General features: G+C 40.7%; 1 protein-coding gene across 1 annotated transcript in view; it reads right to left on the reverse strand.

Annotated features, from left to right (window-relative positions):
* PRG4 (proteoglycan 4) overlaps nucleotides 1–10418 on the reverse strand; it is a 17493-nt gene extending 7075 nt beyond the window's left edge. The window contains exons 1-7 of the mRNA XM_005868495.2: nucleotides 10401–10418; nucleotides 9743–9826; nucleotides 7067–7189; nucleotides 5635–5751; nucleotides 2664–2813; nucleotides 1941–2063; nucleotides 5–559 (exon numbers count right to left, since the gene is read on the reverse strand). Coding sequence (XP_005868557.2) covers nucleotides 5–559; nucleotides 1941–2063; nucleotides 2664–2813; nucleotides 5635–5751; nucleotides 7067–7189; nucleotides 9743–9824 — 1150 coding nt within the window. The 5' untranslated portion in view covers nucleotides 9825–9826; nucleotides 10401–10418. The remainder of the gene's footprint in view (nucleotides 1–4; nucleotides 560–1940; nucleotides 2064–2663; nucleotides 2814–5634; nucleotides 5752–7066; nucleotides 7190–9742; nucleotides 9827–10400) is intronic.
* Nucleotides 10419–15643: the final 5225 nt, after the last annotated feature.

Below are 15643 nucleotides of genomic sequence, written 5' to 3' on the forward strand. Positions count from 1 at the left end.
GGGGTGGTGGGCTCGGGCTTTTTGGGGGTGGTAGGCTCGGGCTTTTTAGGGGTGGTGGGCTCGGGCTTTTTGGGGGTGGTTGTAGGTTCCTTGGTGGTGGTGGTGGGAGAAGGCGTTTGAGGAGTGGTGGGTGTAAGAGATGTGGTTGTAGTTTCAGCTTCGGTTGTAGTTTTAACAGAAACTGATGTGGCTTCCAAATCTTTAGATGTTTTTTCTGCACTTCGCGTCTCTTTACCTGAAGTCGTCTTCTCTGATGTACTAGCTGAAGTCTCTTTTGTTGTTTTAGAAGTCTCTTTAGTTTCAACCGTTTTCTCTTTACTTGCTGTTGAAGATGTGTCTTTGGATGTTTCAGGTTTCGGTGACGGGCTGGGTTTAGGACTTACTGTTGTCACTGTTGTAACCTTGGAAGTTGTGGTAACTTTAGTGCTTTGAGTGGTGGGCGTGTCAGGAGTTGGGGTGGGCTTGGAATCACCTTCGTCCAATCCACTTCCAGCTTCATCTACCACTGGTGGTTCCGGGGCAGGTTTCTTCTTAGGATTTTCTTTCTTGTTATCTTTTACTAGAGAAAAAAATATACATCCTTTATTCTTGAATAGTTTGTCTTTAGTAATTATGTAAAGCTCCCATTCTTATCACTGACTGTGTGACTCTGGGCAGGTTGCTAACCTCTAATATGTCTATTAATTTATTGTAAAATGTTAAATACTCAACCTGTCTTAGTGGGCTATTTTAGGGAATGAATGAGATAAGGGGTAAAATGCAAAGTAAAACTACAATAGACAGAGACACGTGTCGAATTTGAAATTACCCATACAATCAATAACACTAATTCATCTCTTTACATTAAAGCTCTTTGGCCTTCCCTTTCTCTGCTCCTCCTCTTCCTCATTGCTCAGTTCCCCTTTCTCCAGGAAACCTAGTTCCAACATCTTGTAGATTCACTGCATCCTTAGCTGAGAGGCCTCTACAGCTACATCCAAGGATGCTCCAGTCACCCCCCTGGCCCCTGCTGAGTTATTTCCATACCCAGGGCTGTTAGCTCTTCTCATTCTTCTGCCCAGTCCCATGGGTATAGAAAGGAAATTAGGATGCTATGGCAGCTAAAAGACCCTAGTTAACAGGATTTGCCATAGCAGCTACCCCACAGGTGAACTACAGAGCCCCAGGGGCACATCATGAGATGAGTTCATTCAGCAAACATGTATTGCACTTCCATCGGGTGCAGGAATCTCTGGATGACTCAAAGATTAAATATCTGGCTATTCATTTAGAGAGAAGGCTTCAGGGGAAATCACAACCACCCAGGAAATAGTTCCTTAGAACTGCAGTATCCAAAATCCAGTACTTCCTGGGGAAAGAGAATATCGTTTAGAATTTCAGGAAATAAAAAGCAGAACAAAGGGAACCTCTTTTCAGGAGGGAAGAGCCTACTCTGTAGTACATTTTCTACAGAAAAATCAGCCAGATATGACATCTAATTTACTATGAAAACGGTAAAGAGGATTTGTAAACGAGAGTAATACTGAGTTTCCCAGAGAGGTGTATGAGAATTTAATAAATTAGCATTTTAAAGCAGTATATAAGTATTTGTTAAGTAAAATAAAAAATCTGGAGAAGGAAAAATGAAAACACGAAGAGAAAGAAGAAAGAAAAACGATGTCAGGAACTGGAATAGAAAACCACAATCATCTTTGGCGCCATCCTGTGGTTTCACAGTTTCTAGAGCATCTTACCCTTTGCTTTAGTTGGTTTCTTAGCTGCTTGGCACTAATTTCCTAAAGGAAGTTTGCATTGGTATTTTCTAAAATAGCTTTTATAGAGTTATACACCTCCCTCCCCAAATATTAAAATATCTTTAAATCACTCTATCAACACGCATTACTTTAGGTAATTATTGTTATGGCATTGATATAGTCTTTGATCTTTATCAATGCTCAAACCTTTGGGTTTCTTCTTTAATTCTTTATTAGCAGCTGAATTTTTGGAAGACTTGATTTTCCGAATACTTGAAGAGGAAGAAGAAGAAGAGGAAGAAGACTCTTGATTTTCAGAAACAGAATGTTCTATAAATCAAATAAAAAAGTGATCACACCAATTGTGATTTAAAGCAAGAAAAGAACTGCCAGTCCAAATACAACAAGAAATGCTATTTACTAATCAATAAATGTCTGTGTTCTGATTTTATTTAACGGTAGCATAATCAACTGCCCTTCTAATTTAATTGTCAGTTAAAAGCAAGATACCGGAGCTTATGACAGATAATAGCAACATAACGATTAACTTTCTCAGAACTCAGAATGTAATCTGAAAAAAAATCATGGTCTTGCTTTTCCAGTTAAAAGCAAGATACCAGAGCTTATGACAGATAATAGCAACATAACTATTAACTTTCTCAGAACTCACAGAATGTAATCTGAAAAAAAATCATGGTCTTGCTTTTTTAACATTAAGACTTGTTTCCTCTGATTATTTTAACTTAAACCCATACTGGGTTCAGTAAATAAGGAAAATAAATATCTGAGGGTTTATACTTTGGCTTAAACTTTGACTTAAGTAAACAAAAAGCATAATGAGCCTTTAACGACTCATAAGATTATACTGTTCTATGAGGAGTCACCTATAGGTTATTTCATCTCAGAAACCTCCTCCTGTCATCTTCCTACCTTCTGTTATTTCCTCTGATTCTATAACTTTCTTAGTCGTCTTCTTGTCTGTTGGTTTGGGTGAACGTTTGGTTGTTGATTTGATGGGTTGACGTGCTCCTGCAGGCGGAGGTGCAGCCTTTGAAGATGGTGGTGATGTGGGGCTATGCACTGAGGCCAAGCAAGACAGGTCGGTTAACATCTGTTTGTACTCATCAGCAACTCTAACTGTGAAAGCCATGGATGCATCTGTCTTCAAGATTAGATGCTGGTTTGCCCGGCCGGCGTGCTCAGTGTTTGAGCGTCAACCCATGAACTAGGAGGTCATGGTTCCATTCCCAGTCAGGGCACTTTCCCAGGTTTCAGGCTCAGTTCCCAGTAGGGGCGGGAGGGGGGATGCAGGAAGCAGCCCACCAATGATTCTCATCATTGATGCTTCTATCCTCTCTCCCTCTGCCTTCCTCTCTCTGAAATCAATAAAAACATTTTTTTAAAAAGAAAAAAAAGAGTAGATGCTGGTGAAAACCAGTGTAGGCAGGCTGTGGCCCAACACTACTCCAAACCAATTAATTCTGAGGATGTGTTGCTATAAAATATTGGTTCTCATGATAGGGAGCAAAGGCTCAGGGCTCAGGAAAATTCCAGTCCTGGTCCTGCAAGGCTCTCATTGAGACCTTAGGGAAAAGTGTGAATTCCTTTTGAACTTCGTTTTTTTGTTTGCAAACAGTTATTTATTCTAGATGATTTCTGGAGGTATTTATCTAAAAAGTGCTTGGGTTTATAAACTCCATCCCTTGCGTCTGCCTTCTGTGGTGAAAATAATTATTTCATGTGGATGAGAAATAGAGTAATTACATTTTTTGTTTTGTCTGCCTTCTGTGGTGAAAATAATTGCATGTGGATGAGAAATAGAGTAATTACATTTTTTGTTTCCATGTTCTCTTATAAGTAATGATGCCAATTATCATGAAAGTTCTAAATGAATATTCACTTTTGTAAAACTTCCACAGCTTCCCATGATGCTTTTCTCAAAACTTGTTGCCCTTCCCCGAGTCAAACAGCTATTCATGGTTTGATGTGTTTCTTTCAAACTTTTGTCACCCCTCCTCCCACCTCTTCTCATGTCCAGAAGAGAGACATGTTTTGATCATTAGGAACCAGAGGAAGAGGAGAGGGACCCGTGGGAAAGTGGGAAGCGGAGAACAGTGGGGACGCTCTGGGGAGTGGAGGGTTGCCATCAACCCGCTGCTCTTACCAAGCATCTCAGAACGCTATGGCTGCCGTCTCCATGAACTGACCACCGCACCTCTCCCTTTCTCCCCCCTACAAAAGCGACAAGGACCTCAATTTGAGAAACTGCTCTGCCACATACTAACTAGTGATCTTCAACACACACTTAACCTCTTGGCCTTTCTCACCCACGTTCATAGCTCGACTGCCGATTCCTCCAGTTCTTGAAATGTGATCACTGAGATTTACAGATGCCTACAAGCAGTCTCCAGCAATCTTGAAACAACTGAGTGGCAAGTTAACAAGATAAATTGGTTGCTATTCTTTAAAAATGAAGTATTGAAGCTCTGGGTGGTTCCTTCATTTTCCTCGTGTTTTCCACAAACCTCATGCAATCTGATCCACCCTGTAGTAGCCTAAGGCATTATCTTCATTAACAGGTTCTCTCCATGCTTCCTCACTCCCCACCTATCCTCTGCCCAAGATGCATTCCTAGCGTTCTCACAGCCAGCACGGTTCTCAGGGCGGTGAGTAAACATGTCCTGCCCATATGGGTTCTTCTGAAAGCTGCAGGGACTCTGCTCTGAGTTTTCCATTACAAGGGTGTCCTCTCCGTTATTCCTGGAATGCTTTCCAGTGAAAACAGTGAACGGTGAAAAAAGGCCCCTCCGCTCAGCTGCCTGACAGCTTTCTGCCCTCTCCACTGCTGGAAAGGAGCGGGCGTGCAGCCTTGTCTAAATAAATAAAATGCTCGGGTTATGCAAGCAATGTACATCCACACTTGCTTCCACAAATTGTCTTGTTTTAACAAAAGGCTTTAAGAACAAACAGTTGGTAACAGAAAGAAACCCATTGTTTAAGAATATTTTTAAATCTTGGGGGTTTTTTTTTGGTAAAATTTAGATGGTTTTACTACACTCTCAGAGTACTCCTTCGGGACCCATAACCAGAGAAGATTTTAAGATGAGACTATCCTTTGTTATTGACTATCAGGCACAGGACTTGGAAAGAGAGAGACTGTCAAGATGGGAAGAGACATACAATGCACAGTTAACAAATTCTTGGTAGGTTTGCTTGTAAATTTAGTGCCTTAAACTAATTCACAATGTTCTAGTTCAGAGAAGCAAAAAAGTGTTGATTCTCCCTTTAGATACACACTGAAGCCCTAACTGGTTTGGCTCAGTGGATAGAGCGTCGGCCTGCGGACTGAAAGGTCCCAGGTTCGATTCTGGTCAAGGGCATGTACCTTGGTTGCAGGCACATCCCCAGTAGGGGGTGCACAGGAGGCACTGATCGATGTTTCTCTCTCATCGATGTTTCTAACTCTCTATCCCTCTCCCTTCCTCTCTGTAAAAAGTCAATAAAATATATTTAAATACACACTGAAAAACATTACTTTGTAAAGCACAGATAGTTCAAAGGACAGCTGACCATTCAGGTGAGACAAGAAATCACCAAGGGAGTTAGTTACTGTTGATTTAACCTGAAACTGAACCACACCTGCAGAGAGAAGCATTTACACTGAGGCCCACCCTCTGTTACTCAACCTGCGTTCCTGGAGCCTGGCTGAGCCAGGGAGTGCTGTTGGGAGAGGCCGTCCCCCAATTCATCTTGTTGAAACAAAATTAGAATGAAATAACTTAAATGTTAGTGAAATCAACACCTCAGAGGGTCGTACTGCGTGTCAGATGTTATCAGTGAGGCCAAGGTGTGTGCACAGCTCTGGCTGCGCCCCGAAGCACCCCCTGGGACTGATGCTTACCTTCACAGAAATCGTCGTAATCGGGACAGCACTTGCCATACTTCTTACATTGGTTGTCACAGTCACACTCCCTCCCTCTTTCAAAGGACTCGGAGCAGCGGCCTTTACAGGAGAGCTCTACCCAGAGCAAAACAAAACATTGCGCATTAGGATTATTGAGGACGACACAGCCACACCCGTGAAGGGGGAAGCCCTTTCCCACCTTCTTTCTAGTCCACTAGAGCCCCCAAGAGCATTTCTAAGTCCTTTGCTTAGGAAAATGGATGGTTTCCCAAGTGGAGACAGCCCAAGTCAAGAAAGAAATATGGGGACTTGGGGAAACATGTTTGCCCTTCGAGGTTCCAAGAGACACCCCAATGCTACCCAAGTCATCTCCATGTATGGACAATGGGAAATGTTTCAATAGTAAATGACCCTTCATGGGAAATCCCTCCATCTTTTTTCCTCCTCACATCACTCATTGTAATAGATTTCTGTTCATTTAATATTCAGATCCTACAACAATATATTCCAAATGGATCAATGTTTCAGCTCAGAATTAAAGGTCTCTGTTTATAATGCAGAGACCTTTATTAGGACAAACTATTAACAAATTCTTGGTAGGTTTGCTTGTAAATTTAGTGCCTTAAAACTAAATTTTAGTAGAGGTGAAAGACATAGCCTAATCCATGGCATGGACTCTGTAAGACAGGCTTGCTTATTTTAAAAAAACACACACACAAAAAAAACCTTGGTTAGAGATCCAATGACTCCAACAAGGCCTATTTGAAATAATTACCTTAACACAACACAACACATAACAACACATAACAATATACTTATGAGCTTCACATGCAAATTCTAAAAGCAAAGATAACTTTGAGGCAATTAGAATTTTTATAAATTAAATATGACATGTCTCCGTGTTATTAAAATGGCCAAAAATATATTCAAGAGAAATATTACCTACCATTCAAACCTTTTGGTTTTCATTGAAACTCATCATTAAACACCAATGCTTCATTAAAGTGCCATTTTTAGGTAATTTAGAAACATGCCAATATATTTTTAAAAAGTCAAGTAATAGACAAGATTTTAGGACCATAGATTCTTCTGGTGAAACTTCTGAAAGGCCTCCTGACTAAGCAATGACAACTCATTACTTTTTACTTCATGATTCCAGAGTCACAGTGTTAAGTCTCTATTGAAGACAAGACATTGTATTTGGCACTAATCAAAAACCTTGTGCAAGTGACAGATCAGGCCCCGCTTAAACTCCCCCAGTAGTGACGAGCTTTGACACCATCCTTAGGTACAGCATGCTGCGACATTTATGCAAGGGAAGGGAAAGACACTTGAGCAACAAGATGCGCAATAGTGTGAACAGAGCACAGCAAGGGACTCTCAAGAACAGCGATGCTTGACAGGGGAGATGCCAGCTCTTGGCACTTACCCACAGTGCAGAATTTCTTGAAATCAGGGCAGCACTCCATGTAGAGTTGACAGTTATAATCACAGTTGCAGGGGGTATCTCTAGAATACCCTTCCCCACATCTCCCTGCACAGCTTGATACATCTAAAATCATACAATATAGGTAAACACGGCCAAACCACTTACAGAGAGGGAGAGATCTCAGGAGGAGGATAGAGCCATTTGGGGAGAGAGAATTGTATCCGTTGGGCAAGGATGGGGATGATAATTAGCCATAGGTCCAGGTGATCTTTGCCTGATCTTTTATAAGACCCACTTTATTCTTTTCCTAGACTGAGAAGACAAATACTCTTTTGAAAATCAAAGTAGGAGCTTTGCACCTTTCCTGGAAGGTGGGTGGCAGCTACAGCTCTCCTGATGTTGCTAAGATGATGGCTTGTTGCCATCATTGGAGCCTCTCTGTGCTGGGTACTGAGTCATACGTTATCTCTAAAGCTTTTGAAAATGTTGCCAAGAGACTCTGAGTAGCTTCTCTTCAGAGATAAGGAAGCTGAAAGATTGAAATTTTAATAACTTGCTTCAGGGCACCCAAGCTAGTGAATAGGTCCAGCATATGCATATTATAAGTCAATGAATACCTGTTAATTATTCATATTGACCTCTTTCACTCTCAGAAGTGTCCTGATTTGGCCCTAAATTATATAGTTACTAGAGGCCTGGTGCACGAAATTCCTGCATGAGGAGGGGTGGGGGGAAGGCCCCTCAGCTCAGTCTGCACCCTCTCGCAATCTGGGACCCCTGGGGGGATGTCCTACTGCTGGACATCCCTCTCGCAATCTGGGACCCCTGGCTCCTAACCACTCGCCTGCCTGCCTGACTGATCGCCCCTAACCCCTCTGCCTTCCTGCCTGATCGCCCCTATGTGCCTCTGCCTCAGCCCCCACTGCTGTGGCTTCATCAAGAAGGACACCTGGAATGACATCCAGAAGGTCGTTTGGATGTCTGGTCTAATTAGCATATTATGCTTTTATTACTATAGATCTTAAGTCAACAGCCCATTTAGAATTTGAATTCTAATATATCTGATTCTAAAACCCAAACTTTCCCAACAATCACAGTGCCTCTTGTTCTTGATGAGCTTAAAGAAAGCTGGTTATACCTGCACAAACTCTCCTAGGTGTCCTTTCCCTTTTATTGGTCGGGGGAACTGGGTTCTTTAAATGTCAGGGAAGTCAGATGTTTACAACCACTGCTAAAATGACTGCAAAATGAATAACTATTGAAATAAGACCTGGACATGAACGTAAAGGTCATGAACAGAATATTTTTGGGTAAAACAAAAACCAAAAAAAAACCAAAAGCATAATTATCCTCCAATATAGTTTCAAAATCATTTGAAAAACACCTTGAAATCCTCCCTGAAGAGATAACCATGGAAAAGCAACCATTAAATCTGTCTCTGGAATATAAATTGGCAGGTGCAATGTCCTAAATCCATAGAAGGACTTTCAAAACACACTGGAAAAAAAATCTCAAAATGATGAGTCCAGGAGAGTAAAGGTCTTAATATGCAAATTAAACAGTAAATATTAGGAAAACTTTCAGAAGTGTTTGCATACATATACACACAATACACACAGATGCATATATAGTGTATGTATATAAATACATATATTATATATAAAGAAAAAAGGGAATGGGGAGAGGTTGAGAAGGCAAGAAAAGCAGATGCAACATCAAAATGTTATTTACCGTTAGCAGATTTCTGAAATAGGAAATCAAATATCTTTACAGGAAAAGTTTATTTTCATAGATTAAATGTCTGTAGTTCTCTTGCTATTCATTTTAATAGCTAATTTTAAATTCATTTACTTAAAGGAAAGTAAACCATTTTAGTGAACAATTGACTATCACAGAGGAAAGGTGGGTTAGAAAAACGCACCCAGTGCTACGAACATTGTAATTTATCATGAAAGAGCACCGGGGTCTGGAGATACCAGAGCCGTCACCATTCCTTTTGAAATGTTTATATTTGCTTTCATGCATTTTCCATCTTTTCTTATCTCAGCGATTCTGAAACTATGCCCATAGCAGGCAGTTACCTTTCTTGCTCAGGTTCATGAGAATTTTAATTATTTTACTGGAAATGTCTATTTCATAAATGTAATTTCACCATAACAATCATGCACCTCATATCAAATGACATTCACATCTGTGTAATTCCATATCTGGATGAACAGTCCTTATATAAGAAAGAGAGCATTTTCAAGATTAATAAAATGCCATTTCAAATATTGCAGATGTCCATTGAAGTGTTTTATCAATACTTTATAAACATTTAGATAAAAATTATATGCTATTTAAATACTGATCTTATCAGTTAATCAAATAATATTGTATCACCCCAGCAACATCTGTATATGTATTTTTTAACTTTTGGGATAACCCTGGGGCTAATGAATACAAAAATTATTCTATAGAAAAGCTCAAAACTTCTTGAAAGATTCTGTAACACGGGAGACAAGAGTGAGAATTCCAAAATGCTCATAAAAGGTACGTTTTTACATAATAAGGTTGTACTCTGCATGAAACTTAAATATACATTTTTAGACGTCTATTTCTTTGGTTGGCCTAAGAGTCAGAACTGAATGATTAGAAATAGTTGTGAAATAAAACAGTTTTTGATGGTTAAGGTACCTTGAGAAGAAACTTGCTGAATCAAGAAAACAGAAAGTAGCAGCAACAAGTGAATGGGAAGTATCTTCCACTCCATGGCCATCGCTGAGAAGAAAACAAAAGGATCAGAAAACTCCTCTTTAATCTCACCACGAGCTCATGCCTGTGCTGCATTCATGTTTTGGTAACTTTTAAAATGCAATTTAAGGATAAAACCACCCCATTCTCGAAGCAAGACTTTTAGTCAGCTTTCCTTCTATAGTAATTATTTGATGATTAGATTTAATCTTATGCAGAAGAAATCAAGTCACCATCTCAGTCATGTCATTGAACATTTTAATTCTTTAGAATTCCCCCCATAGAATACAAACTTATCTTAAAATTCTATTAACATTAAAACAGGTACTTACAGTGCAAGGTTGAAATTCTATCTTAAGGAACAAAATAACCAGCCTCAGTAAAATTTAATTTGATCAACATAGGAGTTACCATTCCAACTTCCCCTTCATTCTCAATATCAATTTACCAGCTTCCAACAGGTGGACTGCAGAAATGTGATCTTTTCCCAAACTGTCCAACTACTATCCTTACAAAGCTATTTCAAAAACCTTTAATAAAGTTTATCCCTATTGAATTGAAAACATTTAATTCCACGAAGCAAGTTGACTTTGACACTTACCGGTAAGAGGATAGATGAACTTCTCCAGTGTCCTGGAAGTCATATATATATCAGTGCAGATATACTGGGATGAACCCATTAGTCCAAAGGTTAGACAAAATCAACAGTGACAACCAATGAAATCAAACTTTCCTCATTTATTGGAAGAGGGCCCGGACGACTAGACTTAGGCAACATCTGGAAAACACTTCCATTAAGAGAAATGACTACTACAAAATAAATTTCGATTTATTGGCCCAAACACCTCTAATTTCTAAGTGAACAAATTGTTCTGAGATGGCAAAGCACCCTGGCTGGCTTTGACAAGTGTACTGAAACAGCAACTTTAAATGTCAAACGCTGGTATCATGTCTTCCTTTTTCTTCCAGTTAATCTAGCAAAGAGTGGTTCTGAAACTTACCTAGTGTTAGCCTGTGGTATGTATTTTCTGAACTTACACTATTAAATCAAACATACATTTTTGTTCTTGAGTATTTTTGTTTCCCCGGAGCTCAAAAAAATATGTCCTGCCCTGACTGGTTTGGCTCAGTGGATAGAGCGTCGGCCTGCAGACTGAAGGGTCCCAGGTTCGATTCCGGTCAGGGGCATGTACTTTGGTTGTGGGCACATCCCCAGTAGGGGGTGTGCAGGAGACAGCCTATCGATGTTTCTCTCTCATTGATGTTCCTAATTCTCTATCCCTCTCCCTTCCTCTCTGTAAAAAATCAATAAAATATATTTTTTAAAAAATATGTCCTGCTACTTACAACTGCATAATCCACAGCGTGGATTTTCTAGGTTCCTTTACCATGTAGAAACCTGCTTGAAATTTGTATCATTTCCTTAGTTCCTTTATTTGAGCCCAGCAGTGTTTGGAAAGGGTCTTTTTAAACCCATTTTGATAAGCAATGTTCCTGTTCAAAACCTACCTACCTGCATAAGGCCTTGCCTATGTCCCAGCACCTTTGCAAAACTTTCTCAGGTCCATCACAGATCAATCACATCCAGAATCCTAGTCAACGCTACATTTTAAAAAAATGTATTTTTATTGATTTCAGAGAGGAAGAGAGAGGGAGAGATAGAAACATCAACGATGAGAGAGAATCACTGATCGGCTGCCTCCTGCACGCCCCCCACTGGGGATCGAACCCACAACCCTGGATATGTGCCCCTCGACCGGAATCAAAACTGGGACCCTTTGGTCCACAGGCCGACGCTCCATCCACTGAGCCAAACCAGCCAGGGCTCAACGCTACATTTTATTGAGCTTATCTGTTCATCTGCTTCCTTCCCACCACAACAGACTGCGATTTCCTCAAGGATAACCAATGTCTATGTCTTAATTCTGTTCCCAACATCTAGTCCAGCAATCCACCCAGGTTGTTGGCCACAGGCTCATTGAAACAAACTGTTGTAACCTGGGATTCCACCGTGTTAGGTATTTGTTAAGTGCTGCATTGAATCATTACAAAACGCCTTTAAGTGGAATATAATTATCCACATTTTACAAGTAAGATGAAGACCCACGAAAGAATAACCTGTGACCCACAAAGAACAGATAAGAGCAGGAGGCAGAGTGAAGCTTTGCACCCATGTCTTTTTTACGTTCCACCATGTTCCCCTGATATCCAGCTGCCTTTGAATCAAAGCCAGCACTTCAGTATTTAATCACAGTCCTCAATTTTACTCCTTCACGTACACATGAGATCGCGACCTTCGTAAAGACAGAAGCTATGATATAAGCATCTCTTTTGTTCCCATGGTGCTTATTCTGGGCTAAATCATGTACAAACACAATGTAGAGCCTGTCTGCCTACCTCTAAGTAATTGCCTTTCTCTGGAAACTACCTCCTCCTCTTCAGGGGCATTTCCCTCTTAGCCACTTCTCTATATGTGATCTTGTCACACCTAACACAGATGATAGGCTTAACCTACACTAAACGGGGCCAGCATGTTTCCCTGTCCTGGAGATAGGAAACAGTGATTTTGAGATTGCTAGTCTGTCTAGGTCTAGGCAGATGTTTCACAAGCTCATTTCTGTCCAAGGTCTAAAGAAGTAAGAGAAAGGGCTTCAGAATACAGAGGGAAAAGAATGAGGCAGCCAGCAGAGAGAGGCAGAGCGGGTCCTGACAGCTTTCTAGGTCTTGGTTACTCTCTGTTCCTGAGATCCAGATGCCTTCTTGCTCTGCATCCTCATGTAGTCTCCCCTGACCCCCCCCCCGCCCCCCCCACACACACACACACATCTGCTTTGGGGTTGAAGCTGCTAAAGAGATGCTTTCTGTTACTTAATATCACTAATCAAAACATAGCAGATATTCAAACACCCTACTGGATGGAATTAAGCCGAACTCTCTTCGTTCTTCATTTCCTAAGGTCAAGGGGGGCTAGAAGTTTTTTCAAGCCAGACCTACACACTGGAATACCAAGAAAGCAGGTATAGGTAGGCACACATAGACACACATCCTTAAAGCAAATATAAATTGCTCTCTAATTATTGCCTCTTAAAACTATCCATACTATCATTTTCCTCCTTTACACAGATGTATTATAATGATGGCAAATGACATTTTAAAATTGGTTGAAAATCTGTTCCAGTAATATGTATTCTTGAATTCAAGCTCTAAGCTGGGAAAACTGACAAATAAACCACACACACACACACACACACACACACACACACACACACACACGATTATGGTCAACCCATTAACACATTCTCATTGTCATCAAATATATTTTTCTCTGTATAATTAAGTATGAAAAAAAAAGAGAAACTATTAAATGTCAAGTTCCTAAGGCTTAGGTTATAAATACCTGCTTTGCATAATGCCACTGGCTAATCAGACTGTCCGGGTAAATAAATTTGCCCCTACAGCATGGAAGCATTTTAATTTCATCTACTTAATGTATCTTTATAAACTGTACTACATGCTTCATTCTGTGACTACTGGGCCATTTACCCTTGCTTGTCCATCACACAGCAATTGTTCTATTAGGTTTAGGTTCTCCCTTTGAAATTTATTTTCTTATTAAAAAGGTATTTTATTAATTTTCACTGACGTCTCATTTAATTGGGAAAAAATTATCACAGGATTGGTTTTTAATAAGGGGGAGATGGGGAGATGGGGAGAGTAGAGATGGAAAGCACGTAAATAATATTAGATCCTCTCCTCGTCTTCTGGGCATAACTTTCATCCAGTTCTCCCTCATGAACCTCCATTTCTGAACTTGGCAGCCCCCCAGTGCTGCCTTCAGAGAACACTCCGTGTGTTTCCGGGTATTTTCTCTGCAGTAAATTATCCCAGATGGTTGTGCTTTTCTGCTTGATGTGCTCCGTCTCCATCCCCGCTGTTAGCTGTCACTGTCCTATAGCCAGTGAGTCTGTACCTAGTGGCTTCTCTCCACCTTTCCACGTCTTTGATGTGTTTCATTTCCTTCCAGCAGCAGCCTAGGAAAAACTGAAGCATGCTGGGGGAACACCACAGAGGCAGGCCAGCTCTTTATGGCCCTATTTGCTCACAATGCTCAGTTAGTGTTCTCCAGAAGTGGAAAATCTCCTCTCCTCTCCTTTGGAGCAGAGACCTGGCTGTGGGGACTGGCTCTGTCTATTCCATAGGCCCTTAGGGCATTTTCATGTAGGAGAAAGGATCCTGGCTTTTTCTTCTCCTGGATGTCGATCAAAAGTCAGACCATTAGATAAGAAAAGTAATATTGCATTTGCTTTTGGGGATTTGCATACTACACAACAATGCAAAAGAATGAACTATGAGTAATGAACCACTGGTTTTGGGAAGGAAGAAGTGAACCGTTTTTATTTGTAGATGACATGATTGTATATGTAGAAAATCCTGAAAAGTCCAAATCAAGCTCTTATGATACAAGATCAATCACAAGATTTATCACACTGTAATGTATGAACTCAGATGTGTTGTCTCTTTTGAATGTTCATAAGAGTTCCTTCATTTGTTCATTCATGAAATTATTTTTTAAAAAAATATTTTTATTGATTTCAGAGTGAAAGGGTGAGGGAGAGAGAGAGAGAGAAACATCAATGATGAGAGAGAATTATTGATCGGCTGCCTCCTGCACACCCCCTACTGCGGAATGAGCCCACAACCCAGGCATGTGCCCTGACCAGGAATCAAACTGTGACCTCCTGGTTCATAGGTCAACGCTCAACCATCAAGCTACACTGGCTGGGCTACCATAGTTTCTTTTTGTACATGATTGCTTATTCTATATCTGCTTGTTCACCTTTCAAGTTTACAGTCTTTCTTCTAATGGCCACTTTGCCATCAGACCTCTGTTTTCTAGCTCTTATCAGTAAGCTTTGTGACCATTTCAGTCTATATCCTTTGGATTCGAGATATCAAGGAAGCATACTATGTCACAACTCAGACAAAAATCATTACAAATTTATTTGAGGAGTCAACAACATGAGTAATTTCCACATTACTATTAAGAGAGTGAAAGTGAACTGGGGTGCTATAATAACTCAGTGTGACAAATCCTTGAGAATTGGGAAATTCAGAGAGTGGGAGCAAAGTTTGGGTGTGGTCAAAGGACCACAGATAGGTGGGACAGGAGAGAAGTCTCCCAAGGGACGCCTTAAGGACATTTCGTTGAGTCATTCCAAAGCAGGAACACCAGGCCCTTTAAAGATATCAAGTGTAATGCAGGTTTGGCTTGCAACATCTCTTTCCCTGCAATGGTAGCTAATTTCTGTCAAGAGGATTGACAACTGATTCCCGTCAGCAGGATGTTTGCTTTGAACTGCCCCCTTAGGACTTTTATTAAGCTGGTTACAGAAAACCAGATCAGAAACTTGAAACTCAACATTTCCCCCTCTCCTGGTCCTTTCCCCGATGCCGTATGAAAGTAGACCTGGGAAGATCTTACCACTCTGGGGACCGAGAGATGACGGTGGAACGAAGTAATTGGTAAAGGTCACTGCTAACACCAGCCCTTCTGCTGCCTGTCGGACTGGAAGGGAGGACCTTGGTATTTACAAGCCCCTGCACATGTCAGTCAGACCTCATGGGTGAAGGGATGGAGAAGGCATATGAAAGAAATGGTTATTTATCCTTTTATCTGTATCCTGCTCTTTGCACAAAGGAGCACTAACGGAAGCCAGATCTTTCTGTCCCCCCAAGTCCTCCTTGAAGTAGTTTAGTGAAGAGCCAGGCCCTTCATGGAAGCAAACTCAAGGTCACAGTCATGCCCCCAGTCCTATAAGGCTTTACATAAACTCCCACAAACCA

The sequence above is a fragment of the Myotis brandtii genome, unplaced genomic scaffold (genome assembly GCF_000412655.1).
Source record: "Myotis brandtii unplaced genomic scaffold, ASM41265v1 scaffold270, whole genome shotgun sequence".
Lineage (NCBI taxonomy): Eukaryota > Metazoa > Chordata > Mammalia > Chiroptera > Vespertilionidae > Myotis > Myotis brandtii.